This window comes from Erythrolamprus reginae, chromosome 2, assembly GCF_031021105.1.
Source record: "Erythrolamprus reginae isolate rEryReg1 chromosome 2, rEryReg1.hap1, whole genome shotgun sequence".
Taxonomy (NCBI): domain Eukaryota; kingdom Metazoa; phylum Chordata; class Lepidosauria; order Squamata; family Dipsadidae; genus Erythrolamprus; species Erythrolamprus reginae.
In genome coordinates this window covers 141812723-141829096 of record NC_091951.1, presented here as the reverse complement: position 1 = coordinate 141829096, position 16374 = coordinate 141812723, and the positions used below count along the sequence as shown (strand labels likewise).

Here is a 16374-nt window from a genome sequence, read left to right as displayed (position 1 = left end):
AACTGATCCATTGGGCTTTGCTTATGTTCTGAGAATTGCGGTTCTTAGTGCATAAATAATAGTTTGCTATCTGAAGGAAGCCTTAAAATTTTATGGAGGAAGGGAAAGTCTCTTTAGAGAAACAACTGCTGGTAGAAATATATGTACATATATAGAGTATTAACATCAGACAGTAAACTATTCTGATCAAATACCTTTATCTTTGTGGAATAAAATGCAGAAGTTAATGGAATTTAATGAATGACTCCCAAAATGACTGAAACAAAAAAGCATATTTTTAATGTTTTGGGTAATGATACAAACCAGCCAGCTACTTAAAGCTGCACTCGGCTTTCCTTTTTTCTGCCTGTGGGCAAAAAGCTCTGTCCATAGAGGTTAGACCTCATGAGGCAGGATAGCGGACCTAGTGAATGTTATTCTTGTCTTTCCTAGATGAATATCAAAATCTAGGTCTACATTCCTAAGATACAGAATTTTTATTAATGTCTCCAAATCAGCAGAAACCTTTTCATTAATGCCCAGATTAAAACATACTGGATAAACTGCAGATATTCCTTGAGTTCTTTTTGAAGATTCCGAGTAATATGTTTTAAACATATAAGACAATATAAGTAGAGATTTGAAGTCAAGCATGGTTTTGAGGTATCGGTACATTTAACTATGTTAAAGGGTTAAATAAGGTTCAGGAGGGAACTGTTTTTAACAGGAAAGTGAACACAAGAACAAGGGGGCACAATCTGAGGTTAGTTGGGGGAAAGATTAGAAGCAAAGTGAAAAAATATTATTTTACTGAAAGAGTAGTAGACGTTGTTAGTAAATCCACAGTAACTGAATTTAAACATGCCTGGGATAAACATATATCCATCCTAAGATAAAATACAGGAAATAGTATAAGGGCAGACTAGATGGACCATGAGGTCTTTTTCTGCCGTCAATCTTCTATTTTTCCTTCACAATACACTAAGCAGTATAATCTTCAGAAATCTTTTGTCATTTGTTTTTTTTTCTCTTTTACCTATGTCATTATGGAAGTAGAATTGGACTTTCTCACAAAGGATTAAGTGGTATAGTCTGAGGCTTCTTTGGAATATGGAGCAGGGTTTAAAGTTTTTGGTAGGGGTTATTTTTCCCCATATGCGATCTGTAAAAGCTAACATTTGCTTCTTGCTCATCTCAGCCTGTTAAATTGCCCATTTACTGTTTCTGACTTTGAAATTAAGATGCCATTCCCCATAAAACAACAAGACCTCTTTGCTGATTTTGATGACTTGCCACTGATTATATTATCCCATACACAACCTATCAAGCCACACTAGAAGACTCCCTCCCCAATTTCCTTTGTAGTGTTGGACACAATTCCTGTATCTCCCTAGAATTTACCAAAGATGCACTCTCTCTGTTACTGTAAATTTTAAATACTCAAGCTTCAACATTAGATTACATTGATCTTTATTGCACATACTGAGTTTTAGTGAGCATGTTTTGTTTTTTCCTTCCATCCTTATTTTAAGTATCATGTTGATTACTGATTGATGAAAGCTCCTTTCATATCTTTTAGCACATCTAAAAATTATAATTTAGCAGATGCACTGAATAGGTCTCATCCACAGGGTTCTTTTACAGCAGGTGCAATCCAGCTTCATTCTAATCTGTACCAGTAGCTTTTATGATAGCCACCATCTGAGCTTCCTCCCACTTCATTATACAGGTGAGCCAAATATAACAGGATTAACCTGTGTCTTTGTTCAAGCCAGGAATGGGGGAGGAAGGGAACTTAAGTTATATTAGTCAATTATGTCTGGAAGAGTACTCTTAAAATCACATTCTCTGCAGCTATGTGCAAATGGAATTTACATTTATCACATTCTTAAGAGAGTTGTTGGCCCAAAGGCAGCAACAGCAGAACTTGCAGCAACCTGCTAATAATTCAGACCCATGTCTGAACTGAGAATAATTTCCTGAATTGAAACAAATACTTGCAGAAGTGTCTCTCCTTTCTCTTAGAGCTTTCTGAGGTGGTTAAATTAATTCATATAGAATAAAGGAGGCTATTTAGTAATTCCCTTTTTTTAAAATGGCTTTGGTAGAAGTAGAGGCAGGCAAGCACAGCTTTTGTCAATTCACCAAACTGCCATGGATAGGCTCCACTGATTTTTCAACATGAAAGGTCAGCTGCGTGCAGAGTTATTCTCTCTGCTGTGATAACATATGCATTATGTTTAGGGTGATTTTCTTTGCCTGTGATGAATATGGATGGGACCCAGCTGTTCAGCTCTACAGAGCATACATTTTCAAGCATAGTTCTGTGCTCAACCCTTCAGAAGGGAGGAGCTAGAATCCGTGTATCCGTGCTGCCCTATAATGCGTAGAGGAAAAAACACAGGGAATGCCAATTCAATGGCATGGATTTGCTCTAGTGGCCTTTTCCCCAACTTATTGAGCTTCCCCAAATACTATTATATGACATTATAGCTCTGCCTTCATTGTAGACAATAATCCTGCAGCTAGATTTATCCTTAGTCAATTCATCCCATGCTCCCTGTACTGCTAATGCCACGGGGGAGCCCAAGGCTGACCAATGCCTTATAAGAAAAAGACTAATAGTTTTATTTAACAGCAAGCTGTTATTGTCATTTTTTTCCTGTTCAAATTCATGTATTTTCAGGAATTGATTGGAACATGTACAGTTTGTGTATAAATGACAAGCATTCATCAGAACAACATCAACTGAACCTATTCTTGAGAAGGCAAGCATTTGAAAAAGCCAAATGGCAGATTGGGGTACAAGCAATAGTTTTCCTAAAGATTTCAATGAGTAAAATTAATGTTATATGGCACAGTGGATTTAAAGTTGTGGAAATTATATCAAGACCCAAATTGGAGCTGTTTTCCTCCTGGAATAAAAGAGTGTTTGGCTGCCCTCTAGTGGATGCCTTGGCTGATACTACAAATAGCACGGCTGGTGCTCCTCCCTCCACATTTTCATGCTTTCAGGGCTCCACCCTGCTAGTTGGTTAACGAAAGGAAAACTTGTTGAAGTGCATGCTCTCCTACTCAAAAATATAATGGGCATCTGACGAGGCAACAGGTAATTTGCTTTTTGTCATCTGATTTTTGCAGCTCATTGCCCCCCCCCCCTCTTTTAAACGACACACACTCTTTTGGTAAATAGACTTGGCTTCTTATGGGTTAATAACTTTTACACCTAGACTAGGTCTGCCCAGCCCACTTTACCACACAGATAGTTGGAAATTAATCCCTAATTTGTTAGAAAGAACATAAACTGAAGGTTATTTATATTCCCTCCCTATCAGGCCAATCCCATTTCTCCGAAATATAATGTGAGACTTATGAGAGGGGAAAGGATTACAAAAATATTCCTTGATTTTAAAAAAAAGGCAGAGACAAATCTAAGGGGTTTGAGATACACTTGTAGCAACTGGGCAAATGCAGCCACCCCTGAAATTTTGCTTGAATTATTATTATTGAATTATTCTCTGACCTTTAAGCAGAAATATAGATAAGCTAAGATAGTATTAAAACTTTGTAGGGTCATTCTTGTTTAATTAATATTTTTTGCCTCTGAGGCATAGCATCAGAATAGCTGACCAATACACTTATCTCTAAAGTCACCACACAAAAATGTACGGAAAATAACACACTTTCTGAAATTTGCCATTCAAGCAGAATGCTTCTGACTATGAATGAAGAAGTTTCTATCCACAAGCCACTGGAATTACAGGAAAACCTCACTAAATCGTAGAATTTCTTATCACACTTCAGTGAGAGAAACCCTCTTTCAAATGGCAAAGTAGCACGTCAAATGAAGGAGGTTGGTTTTCTTTCCCTTGACATCAACTGTCAAGATGTCAAGAAGAAGACTGCCGAGATGTCAAGAAGAGGATGTCAAAAATGTCTAGATGTCAAGAAGAGGATTCAAAAGTGCTCACCTATATCCTCACGTCTTTCTTAGAAGACAGTGTGGTGTCTTGCCTAAGGCCTAGAAAGATCATTTTTCATATGAGAAAAAATAAAAGTTCTTCCCTCCCTCCTGATGGTCATAAGTCCATCCATTATATCAATGATCCAAGAGATGCAGAAGGCAGAATAAAAAAATATCAAGGGAAATACAGCTCATGTTTGAAAAAAAAATATTTTAGAATGCTGCCCTCTGAATCGAGAGAAAGTTTTCAGGAACATCCTTTATTTTTTATTAAACAACTACACAAAAGCTGATTCTTATACTTTAAGAAGGATCAAAATGATTAATTTGCAACTTCTCCTCTATGACATTTAATGGGCGTGATAGATTATCCAGAAGAACTCTTCAGAAGCAGGCTACTGTATGTCATATAGATGCTCCTTTGTAACTGGAAATGGCACAGCAAGTAGGCAAAGTAGTATATGTCAAAAATGACAGGTTTACAGTCTTTCACCCGTGTAAAATAGCAAGATCTTTCAAAGCTTTGCTTACTTAATTACACCACCGAAGACAAAACCTTTGAATTAGTTAAGCTTAAATCGCCTTTGTAGGCAAATGTTAACTACCTCATAGAGAGTATTTGGCAGTTAACTGGGGAAATGTCAAAAAATTGCCTCATCCAAAATAAGGGAATGTTGCAATTTGTTTCCAGCACTTTATCTTGCACTGTTTTCTACTATTTTCTTTTCTATTTTGAGTGAGAGGATGAAATGACAATTGAACAAGTACATCCTGCTATTTTACTATTTATTGGAGATGAAGGAAAATATAGACTCCCCTGGAGAAAGAGTATTACAATACAATAGTGAGTGGATGAAAGAGGCTGGTTGTAGGGTCTGTGAAAGACTCCTGACTGAACTACAACTGGGAGAACTGAGGATCTAACTTTACTACAAGGAATTTTTAAATATTCCTCTCTGGACAGAGACTGCTGGGATTCACAATCATTGAAGCACTACACAACTGAATCAATATATATTCAAAGCTGTTCCAAATGTAAAGCTTTTATGATTCCAAACCTTTTTGCCTTTTTAATGAAAGAGATTTAAGGATGCTTACACAATAGATTTGTACAACTTCTAATTCACTATGAAAGAGGGAGCATGACAATAACTAACATTTCAGACATCATACATTATCAACATAGTACATATATATCAAAATGCTGTATCGTTAAGTAATTGAAACCAATAAAAACAATGGTAATAACAGGTGTCTTTTTCAGACTAATTCAGTTCAGAACAATCAATTAATGATGCCTTTTAAAAAAACAGTACCAAGTTGAACAATTATTTAAAGGTGATCTTTAAAAAAAATAGAAGTAGCAAATATTTTTAAGGATTACAACTGTAAGGATATTTCCAACGAAGTATAGCACCATCAGCACTCACACTCACAACTAATTTATTGTTAGGACAGATCTTCAGGCGGGTGATGCTGCCGCTATGACCAATCCCAACAGAAATCACTTCACCTTCATTATAATCCCACACTTTTACTAGATGGTCATCACCTCCTGTGGTATAAAGAAGAAAAAGACTATGTAAAACTGTCACTACCCTGCTTAGTAGCAGGCATAGAACTATAGTTAGCAGCAGCAAAATATGGTAGAGAAAGTTTCAGTTTTGTTCTCCAATCAGCTAATGGTGGGGGTTTTTTTGGGTGGCCTGCATTCCATGTTCTATTTGCTATGAGAAAGACAGGCTCTGTCAATAAGGGGAGAGATAAAATATATTAAAAATGATTGATTAAAAAAAAAACTTACCAGTCACAAAATACAATCCATCCGTTGTAATATCCATTCCATTGATAGAACCAGAAAGGGAGCCTTCTAATTCTCTGATTGGGGATCCATCAAACACTTCCCAGTAACCAACCTAGAAGCCAGAATAAAATTGAATAAAGGGAGATAATAGAATATTACTTTTCTATAGTGATTAATTACAGTAATTGGAGTCATGCAACTACGTGTGATTTATTGTGATTGATTCAAAATTGTTATAGTCACCCCATTCCAATAAATTCCAGACTGCCAAAAGTTTCTTAGATTTCAGCAATATAGAGAATGAATGAAGAAGAATGAATGAAAGAAAGAAAGAAAGAAAGAGAAAGAAAGAAAGAAAGAAAGAAAGAAAGAAAGAATCCTTTAGTCTCATGTTCTTACCTTTCTATCTGTGCCACTTGTGATAAGCTGATGTTCATCAGGGTGATAGCATACACATTTGAATAAAGTGTTGGCCAGTATCATTTGCCGTCTCATGAAGTGGCTAGGGGGAAAAATTCAGCTTCTGAAAATACATTTAACTAAACACCTGAACCTTAGGAGATTCTCTACTATTTTTCTCTCAGCCAAAGAGAAACCCCCCCCCCCCAAACAATTCCTAATCTACTGTAAAATCAATATCTTGACTAATCTAAAAGCTAAGTAGAGTTAGTCTTGATTAGTATTTGGATGGGGGGGAATCCTCTGGAGAGCCATAGCTATACCCTAATATAAGAAGTTGAATAAATATTTAGGAACACAGCAAAAACATGCAGCTTCTCTATCATGCTGGGAAAACTGCATGGAAACATTCAGGATTCAATCTTAGGATCCAAAGCAACTTTGTATTTACTACTGATCTGTGACGAAGGAAATAATTAATGTCTAAATTTCTAATACATATGAAAGCATAGGAACTGTTTGCTTTTGTCACACAATATACCCAAGTCTGGCCTCTGTCTATGATCCAATTATCCATTCGAAGAAAAAGAAATTTAACTCAGTAGTATAACTGAGCCATACTTCTCTATACAAAAGCGATCTTACACAAGATCCCAGATAATGCATGTTCCATCAGTACTGGCTGTGACACACTCCTGATTATTCTTCTTTATCTTGATGCAAGAGATAGCAGAGATGTGTTCCTTCATTACTTCTTCCAGCTTGCGTGTTTCCTTCCCAACTTCCCATACTCTCACCTAATAGAAACATTATTTAGCATTCAGGCCAAAATGAAATTGGAAGGATCTTGAGGTTCATAGATATTGATATTTGTGGATTATAATTTGTGGCACATAAATATAAATCAATTATTGTCAAACAATAGCATTAAACATTAACTTATATCTCTCACCCTCTTTTAACGAAAATGTTACATCTGGTTTTTATTTAGGTGACCAACCAACCTATTGCTGTTTTTTTTTAATTGTAGCAGCATAGAAGTATAGTATGTTTAATAATAATCACTACTCAAGTTGTATCTAGCATGGCTGAATTATCATTTAATATTATATTCAGAACAGAAAGACATATATGTTAATGAAATCTACAATGCACATCATTTTTTCGGACTCTTTACCTGACCTTCACCACCTCCACTGATTATTCTTTTGCAGTCACTTGTGGTAGCCACAGCTGTGACGCCCATACTGTGAGCATGCTCGACCACGTATATCAGCTGCCCAGTTTCTGGGGTGAAGGCACGGATTTTTCCATCATTCCAAGCTAACACAAAATAAAAGAAGTTTACTAAGAGCAATATCTTTCTTCTTTTTCTCCCTCCTAAAGTAAGATTTCTGTAATGGTCAGAACAGCTGATTGTTCAATCTCAAGAACAGATAATTTGAAGAATCTACTCCTTTTAAGAAAAATATGTAGATGATGGATAAAACATATTTTATCTCTTATCATGAGGTGAGCCTCAGCAATTTCTATTTAAGTAAACAAGGCTACACACAGTATAAACCCGCAGGGATTAAGCAGTTTATGAAACCAAAGTTGAGAATTACAGTTCAATTTAGTGGTTCATCTCTATCCTGCAACCCAGTGGTGGGTTGCTCCCAGTTTGGCCTAGTTCTAAGAATCGGTAGCACTGGTAGCAGGAAGCTCCGTCCACCCGCCCAGAACTCTTTTGTGTATGCGAACCCACTACTACTGCAACTTTACCTTCTCTTAACGCAGCCAAATCATTTTGCAGTTAAGAACAAATGCTGGATTGGCTTTAATAGTTTTGGTTAATTACAGAATGACTACTTAAAACAGAAGAATTCATAATTGATACAGTCCTTCAATAAGCCAGACATTCTAAAATGTTTTCACCTGAAATGATGCTTTTGCCATCCCGCATGAAATCGATGGCATGACAAGTCATGTTGGGGACCGTAATCCGTAGCAGCTCCTTATTTTCAGGTGTATACCATACTCGAATATCATTCTTGGAACATGTGGCAAACAAATCAGATGTACCACTATAGGGTGCAAATAATAAAACAGATCTGGCTATTGCTGCTTCTACATTTAGCAATTTACTATAGAATCTCAATAATATACTTATATTTCTCCTGGGAAAACAATTTATTTTCTTTCTTATACACATCAGTGTGAATAGCATCAAAATAAATGTGAAAGGCAAGTTTGCGTAATATCAGTTCTTAATATTTTACTGGCAGAATTTATGTGAACAGATACAAAAACCAGAATACTGTAACCACTGAAAAGTGAAAAATGTACAAAAGCATCATACAATACAACAAATTCTAGTTTCCTCTGCTTCTTGCATCTTCCAAAAAGCTAGTCTCCAAATGACTAAAGTATATTAACTAGTTAATTCCAATTATTATTATTTGTCTTATAAATTAAGAAGGATTACTTAAGGCCAGCTATCCTCCTAGATGAAAACTATTACAACTACCACAGATTAAGCCTTTTCTATTTGAACAGGAGAGAAAAATTATTTATCTTATACTTACTATGGGAAAATTATATCATTGATAGCATCATTATGGCAAGTGGCTATGAGCTCATTCTTAAAGTCAGAATATGAGAATCGGTAAATCTGCGATTCGTTTGTGCCCACAAAAAATTGGTGGCCCTGGCCTCGTGGTGTGATGGATGTGATAGCACCTTCCAATTGAACTTTTCTATAAAACAAAATGAAAGAATTGCACAAATGATAAATGGGTTTCTAATGACTCAATCTTCCCTATCACTAGGGTTTTTTTCCACAACTTTTCTCCCTTCAGTGATAGCGAATCTTAGCAATCTCAGCAATCCAGAAATATTTTAGCAATAGCAATAACACTTAGATTTATATACTGCTTCACTGCCCTCTCTAGGTGGCTTACAGAGTCAGCATAACCAGGAGTGGATTCTAACTTACCTCGCTGCCAATTCGCTTTGTCCCACGCTGCATGGCCACGCTGTATGTCTGTGCGCATGCTTTGCACGCATGCACACGCACAGTGGCAAAAATAAATCCCCCTCCCAAAAAAGCCAAAAACAAAATGTCGGCGCATATGCAGTACCGGAAACCTAGATTCTTTGCATGGTCAGAAGAAAAAGAAAAATTCAAAAAATTCAAGTTTTTTTTTAAAAAAATGGTGGCACTAACTGACCGGCACTAACAGAACCTGTTTCGTGACGTCATTGTGACGTGAACCAGTCCGAACCAGGAAGAACCCACCTTTGAGCATATCATCCTAACAATCAGGGTCCTTATTTTACCAATTTTGGAAGGATGGAAGGCTGAGTCAACCATGTGTCGGTTAAGATCGAACTGCTGGCAGTGGTCAGATTTAGCCTGTGCCAAAAACACTCTTCTGCATTCTAACCACTGCACCAAAACCAGTTTTACTTTTGAATCTAAAGGTTAGAGTGTATTTATTGTGTGGATTTCTTCCTTTTTTATTAATGCTATTTCATGAATTAAATAAAAAATTTGATATCTCAGGAAAGAACTGCTAATATTTTAAATAATCTATTCACTGAGATTGCTTTATTTATTGCACAATTAGCATCCGTGCATGTTAAATTGGTACTTCAGAGATGAATTTTTGAGCTGAAAGACATTACATTAAATTAGCAATTAGATCATGCTGTGCTCTTTGGCATATTTTTTGCCCTGTATGCTTCCAAAATTGCAGTCCTCTGTTGGTAAGAGTGTCCCAGCTACCCTGGGAAAGACCAAGCCGCCCCTTCCCCCAGATAGATAAATCTAATGTATTTCATTTTATAAGTCTGTATAAGTGACACTTACATAAGTGCCGAGCCGGAAGGGAGGCAGCTGAGCCCAGAGCTTCAACAGGTATCCTGCAGCTGACTCAGCACCTGCCAGGAACCTCTTTCTCTGCCAGCCTGGCAAGCCAAACTTTGTGCCGGCAATGGGAAGCATCCCAAAAGCTGAGCATCCCACATGCTCAGCGGCCAAGCTGAGCCTTGTATACCCTGCTGCCTCCTGCCTCGCCTGCTTCCTTCTCCTGCCAGGCAGGGAAGGAGGGCAGTGAGAAGGGCAGCAGCAGCCCCTGCCAAACGCAGTGCATGGAGGCAACCGGCAAGGCGTTCCCAGCACACCTGTTAATCTGGCTAGCCATGATTACAAGTACAGCGTGGAAGCCACTGTTGGCTGGGCAGGTGACAGCCCCCCTGGGTGGGGCGAGGGCCAGGCCTGCGCTAGGAAGGGGCTGCCACTCTTGTTGCCCTCCCTCCCTGCCTGGCTGCAGACATCCACATACCCTCTTAAAGCAGCACTGTTGCCATTTGCTTTTGTTTCATGGTGGGAGAAGGAAGAAAGTGGACAGTGAGTGCAGCAGCCACTTCAAGGCACAGGCCTGGATCTCTCTCTGCATGGAGGGCTGCTGCCCAGCCAGTCGATGGGGGCTTCCATGACAGAGGCAGCTGTGAAAGACCTTCACTGCCCACCCTCCGAGAGCACCACATCTGTGATTCTCTTTCCTCCTTCTCCTGTCACCATCCCTCTTAGCCCCAACACAGCAGCTGTGTCTCCCACAAGTGTCGCTCACCCACTCACTGGCCAGGCTGGGCCGGAAGTGGCATGTCTCTCATTACGGGATGGATACTGACTTCAGAATGCAAGCAGGCATGGAGGAGTGCCAGGAAGGAAATGTGGAAGGCTGCCAACTGTGACAGGGCTGTGGGGAAGGGATTGGGCTGTTACCTCCCTCCTCCGCCATTGCAAAATGCTTTCCTGTCTTCCATGTGGCCTTCCACTTGCCTGCCCTCCCAAGGTGGCTAGGGGACACCAGGAAGGCTGCTTGGAAGGCAGGAAAGCATGTCAGGATGACAGGGAAGGGAAGTAGCAGTCTACTCCCATAGCCTGCCATGCTTGATGGCCTTCCATGTTGCTTTCCCGGCAGTCCCTCATGCCTGCTTGCCTTCCCACCACTTCTGGCCCAGCCCGGCCAGTAGGTGAATGGGCAGCCCTTGTAGGAGACATAGCTGCTGAGTTCAGGCTAAGAGGGATGGCTACTGGGGACACTGAGAAGTCTGCATGGAAAGCATGTTGTGGCGGTGGGCCATGAGGAATGAGGTAGGGAGGGCAGGCTGGGATGGTGGGAAGGGACAGGGGTAGCTAGGTAGGCTGCAACTTCACAGGCTTAATGATAGGCAGATCAGGGGCACAACGCTTCAGGCAGGCAAGCTGCAGAGCAGAGACTAGGCGGGGCAGCGTGAGCGGTGGGCAGGGTGAGCGGTGACTGGGGAATCAGTTCAGGGGTTGGCCGGCCAGCCATCGCTACTGGTTGTCTGAACCATGTTCAACCATTGCTGCCAGTATGAAAAGGTGGGCTGCTAAGGTGGAATGGTGACATGTGCTCGCCCCCGTGCACATGTCTGAGTACTAGTGGAGTCCAGCACAATTCTGCTACTGCAGCTGTGTGCACACGCAGAAGCAAAAAAATGTGCCGAAACACGGGCGCACCTGTGTCTTCATGCGTGATTCTGCTACTTGCACAACTACAGTAGCAGAATTGCACTGAATTCCGCTAGTACTCAGAGCCACAGGAGGGACTACATATCACACTTCCATCTTAGCACTTTAACCTCTGCTGGTATGCAAGAACTGGTCTGAACAGGCGCATTTCACCCCTGCTATGGCATCCCTACCTTACAGTTCTAACCTCAACAAAAGCATAAAGGGAATGAAATGTGGTTTAGATGTCACACACCTTTGACCTGGGGCAGAGAAAGAGAACATACTATTCAATTTCCCTGGAAGGGATTTTTTTTTTAAATGGAGAAGGGAGGGAGGAGAATGCTATTATTTTCTCTCCTTGTATGTCAGCATAAGCCTATCAAGGCTTTGGATAAGGTAGCTCATACACCTACAGATCTCTCCAGGGGCTCGAAATAATCTGTTCTCTTCGCCATATGGATCTTGTACATAATAATGTCCTTGCCCAAGAAAATTCAAAACTCACTTGATTATTTTATACTTGGATCCCGAACAAATGGCTAAGATTCCAGTTCCAGTGCCAATAACCAAGTCACCCACTTTCAGCAAAAGCAAAGCTGTTACTCCCTAAGAAAAGCAAGATGAAGACATTTAACTTATTTAGATGCTAAACAAAACACAGTATTTTATACATTAACAGCTTAATTCAGTATAGTATTCCCCTTGCTCACCAAGATGGCAAGTGAGATTACTGCTTGATCAGTAATCTTCTATCAAATCTATTGACATCAGCTAACTGTTTGTTATCTGGTTGTACAATTATGTCATACAAAAGATCTGTTATTCCCTAAAACCTAGCATGTATATACTTCACGCCAAATTTCATGCATCTGGGAGTATTTTCTAAGACAAATTTAATTTAATAGTCCTGAACAGTAACCATCTTACTGAGTTACAGACTGAGGCTGGAGGACAGTGACCGAATGATTACTCACTATGGAGTGAATTTTCATGAGTATCAATCTAGTTTATCCTTCAGATGGATGGATAGACATATTTCTGCAATATTTATGTCACTTTCGGTTGTGTTCAAGCTTATGTACAGAAATCATTTAAAATAAAAATTTATAAACCAAGAGTGAATGAACACACACATAATAGCACTAAGCCATCTTAGAAAGAGTTATAGATACCAAATAACGAAAGATGTTTAGAAATTTATCTTTAATGCACTATTGACTTTTAGGACACACAACTTATTTTAAAAAACCTAATAAATACAATGGGTTCTTCCAAATGGCGATTTTGCACTAGCGGAAAGCATTTTACTTGTGCATAATGAAACACTTGCATTTTATCAATGCCATCCTCCTCCAAAGTTCTGTGGAGGGTCAAGTATCAGGAAATTTTGGAAAGCTATAATAGGCAAAAGTATTAATATTCTGCTTTAAGTTTTTTAATGGCACCACAATCACTGTTGAATTAAACTTTCTGTCAAATCATACAAATGCACAACCTAGTTCAAACAAAATAAAAATTGGAGCCAATAAATGTTTTTAGGAGGGGAAATAGTCCATAAGCGATGCTAAAATTATGGAGGCTCTATTCCCATTTCCCATTGAATTTACCATGAATGTCAAAAGCCCATGGAGAGAAACTATTGGAAAACCGATGTACAGACAGGCTGAGAAAACATATCGACTTCAAAATGTCTGGATTTCAAATTGTGTAAACAAGTAAGGAATTGATGTTTTCAATGTAGATCTGGCAAGATTGTTCTAATCAGTTGCCCCAACTAGGTCAGCAGTTTCTGGACAGTTGTCCAAAAAGGAATCCTAACTTAATTTGCAGAAAATAGCTGTGAAGTTAGCTGTGGCCTGTCTATATCCAGAAGAGACTGTAGCTGGCAAAAGATACTTTGCTGGATCTTTGTTAACATCTAAATCTCTGAGGGCTCATAGTCTGCAGTATTTTAAAGGGCGCATGATTGATTCAAAAGAAGTTGAACTTCACCGTCTCTTGAATGGTCCTCTTACCTAAATACTTCCATCTTATTTTAGCTTCAATTTATTGGCCCAGTTATAGTCATTGATTCAACCATTTCACTAAATCAAATGTATAAATCTGCTAATGTGCATAAGGAAAATAAGTTAACAAAGGAAAAATAAAGATCATGGAACACTCCTATATGTGTCCACTAGTTCTTGTAGAAATGTCTTTATTAGTCTTTCCCAAACTAGTACTTTCCAAATGCGAATTATATGTTCACCAAGCCCACTGTGTTCCTATTAGATTTAGATTTAGAGTGATAACAGTTACAAGCCAGTAGAATGTAAGTGTCAGGGTTCCAACTAATATCCTAATAAAATTAAGATTCTCAAGCTATTTAGCAAGAAAAATCCAGTTGTTTATTAGGAGTGTCATGTTGGTACAACCTAGGTAAAGCCAGCTTTGGCTTCCCCAATTCATGCCTTCCCTCTGACCCTGTCCCCTCCCCCCTCCCAGTGTGTCACCAGTCACATTCCCCAATGAAACAATTTTGCTGGTTGTAGAAGGCCCACTCTCTAGCCATAGATGATCTTGACTTTGGCAGCTAGGCATTGGCTTGACTGAGGTGTGAATTCTTTGTTGCAGCTGTGAGGCACGATTGACATCCTCCTGCCTATGGCAATGTGGGAGCAGGCATGACCGATTTTGTGTTGTGACTTGCATCTCCAACCAGACATTACACAGGTACTTGAAGCAAGTGAAGATAGCTATAGTATGTTATCATTTGTCCATGCACAAATTCAGATATGGCATTTTTATTTGATAACATATGCACAAGCTACAACAATATACTAACAGTAATATCTTTTATTAGCTTTTGGAAGTGAATAGACAGGACTTGAATAGAGCAATCATAACGTTTGAAAAAAAAAGGTAGATTGCAATGACAGAAATCCACATTATAGTTATTTACATAAAGACTGTTGTCATTATATACTTTTTAAAATAATTTCCCAAATCAGTTTAATAATCAATTTATCTCAGTACTTGTTTCTGAGCTGCTTCAATTATCCTTCCCAGAGCTGTCTTAGCAAATAGCACTCACAATGAGCTTCCTTCCTTCCTGATCATCTTGACTTTTGATAGATACTATTTTCAGTAACAGAATTCTTTCACTCTCCACAAATTTAGCAAACTACCATATTTTTCAGAGTATAAGACTCATTGAAGTATAAGACCTACCTTAGTTTTTGGGGAGGAAAACAAGAAAAAAAGGCCTCTGCCTCCCAGCAATTTGCCAAACAGCAAACAACACAGAAGATATACATTGCTTGCTGTGTATTTCTGTGCATGTGTGCCTGACCCATAGAAATAGCGAAGAATTGGAAAAATGTATATTATGGCAGTACTGTATATTAATTCCAGAAAGTTTTCTTAAATGTAATCCACTAACTCCTCCCAATTATTTAAATAGATCTACTCCAAACATGACTAAGTCAGGATTTAACTCAATTGCTTTATCTTAATACTAATATTTAATAGTAATACTTCATACTAAAACAGGACATTTCAGATTATACTTTTACAGATCTTTAAAATTGATGTGGCTTTCTGGAAGTATTCTCTGTTATTTAAAAGAAGATACAATAGCACTGGGCCTCTTCAGATCAAGCATTTATTTTAAAAAGCTTCTTCATTTGGTTAAGTTGTCTAGAACAATAATAGAGCACTCTTTAAAAAAATAAGTCTAATAATTTGAACATTCTATAGACATTTATAGTTATTGATTTAGCTCCTTGCAGCAAAAAACAAACAGCCAGTTTCAGCCTTTTCCTCTCCCTGCAGCAATTTGCCTCCCTGCAGCTTTAGTTTCACCTTCATTTTAGCACATGGACTTGCCAGCAACTTCAATGAATTGGCTGAGTGTCGGAAGGCAAATAATCAGCGGCTTGTGCTAATTAGTCTCTGCTGGCAGGTATAGACCATAAAGTTGGGGCTGGCTCAATGGGGTTACATTGGATGTATAAGACGCATCCAAGTTCCCCCTTTTTTGGAGGGGGCTGCTAAAAAGGTGCATCTTATATTCTGAAAAACACGGTACATAAATCCATATCAGTAAAGCTCCATGATTCTAGCTGAACTGAATAGCTTCTTTCCAACTACGTTTAACACTTTTACTCAGCCTATTTAATTTTATTATTTATTTATTTATTCATTCATTCATTCATTCATTCAGTTTTTATGCCGCCCTTCTCCTTAGACTCAGGGTGGCTTACAACATGTTAGCAATAGCACTTTTTAACATCATCCCCTACTCTGTTATATTGCAAAAGACCACTTATAACAGCACTGTATCATCAAGGGGATGCCTGCAAAGGATGGTCTCTTTGAAATTCTGCTATGAAATTGCCCTTTTAAAATGAACAGATGTTCATGGTCACATGAAGTTACACACATTAGGGTGGAAGTCAGCTTTTGTGCTAACAGTCTGATGAGGAATGCTCTTTTCCTTCAGCAATTATCCAGCAGCAGGATTATCTCTGAACACAAAGCTTTCTTTGGGGAATCAATCATGCTTTACAAATCTTTAAGATATCAATTGCCCATCCACTCTGACTCAATCCACTGCAGCACAGTAGTCAGGTGAGTTTGAAATGCCTTCATAGTTTTGCCATGTAACAGGTGATAAAATAAGAAGATCTCCATTGAGATTTTGACTACATTTCTAGATAC

At 38.7% G+C, this 16374-nt stretch overlaps 1 protein-coding gene across 3 annotated transcripts in view; it reads right to left on the bottom strand.

Moving 5' to 3' along the window:
- Nucleotides 1-4712: 4712 nt before the first annotated feature.
- CFAP52 (cilia and flagella associated protein 52) overlaps nt 4713-16374 on the bottom strand; it is a 35884-nt gene continuing 24222 nt past the window's right edge. For all 3 annotated transcript variants that reach the window (XM_070739700.1, XM_070739702.1, XM_070739703.1), the window contains 8 exons: nt 12179-12279; nt 8714-8884; nt 8064-8212; nt 7324-7469; nt 6792-6943; nt 6147-6249; nt 5748-5859; nt 4713-5498 (listed from right to left, as the gene is read on the bottom strand). In XM_070739700.1, coding sequence (XP_070595801.1) covers nt 5317-5498; nt 5748-5859; nt 6147-6249; nt 6792-6943; nt 7324-7469; nt 8064-8212; nt 8714-8884; nt 12179-12279 — 1116 coding nt within the window. In that variant the 3' untranslated portion in view covers nt 4713-5316. The remainder of the gene's footprint in view (nt 5499-5747; nt 5860-6146; nt 6250-6791; nt 6944-7323; nt 7470-8063; nt 8213-8713; nt 8885-12178; nt 12280-16374) is intronic.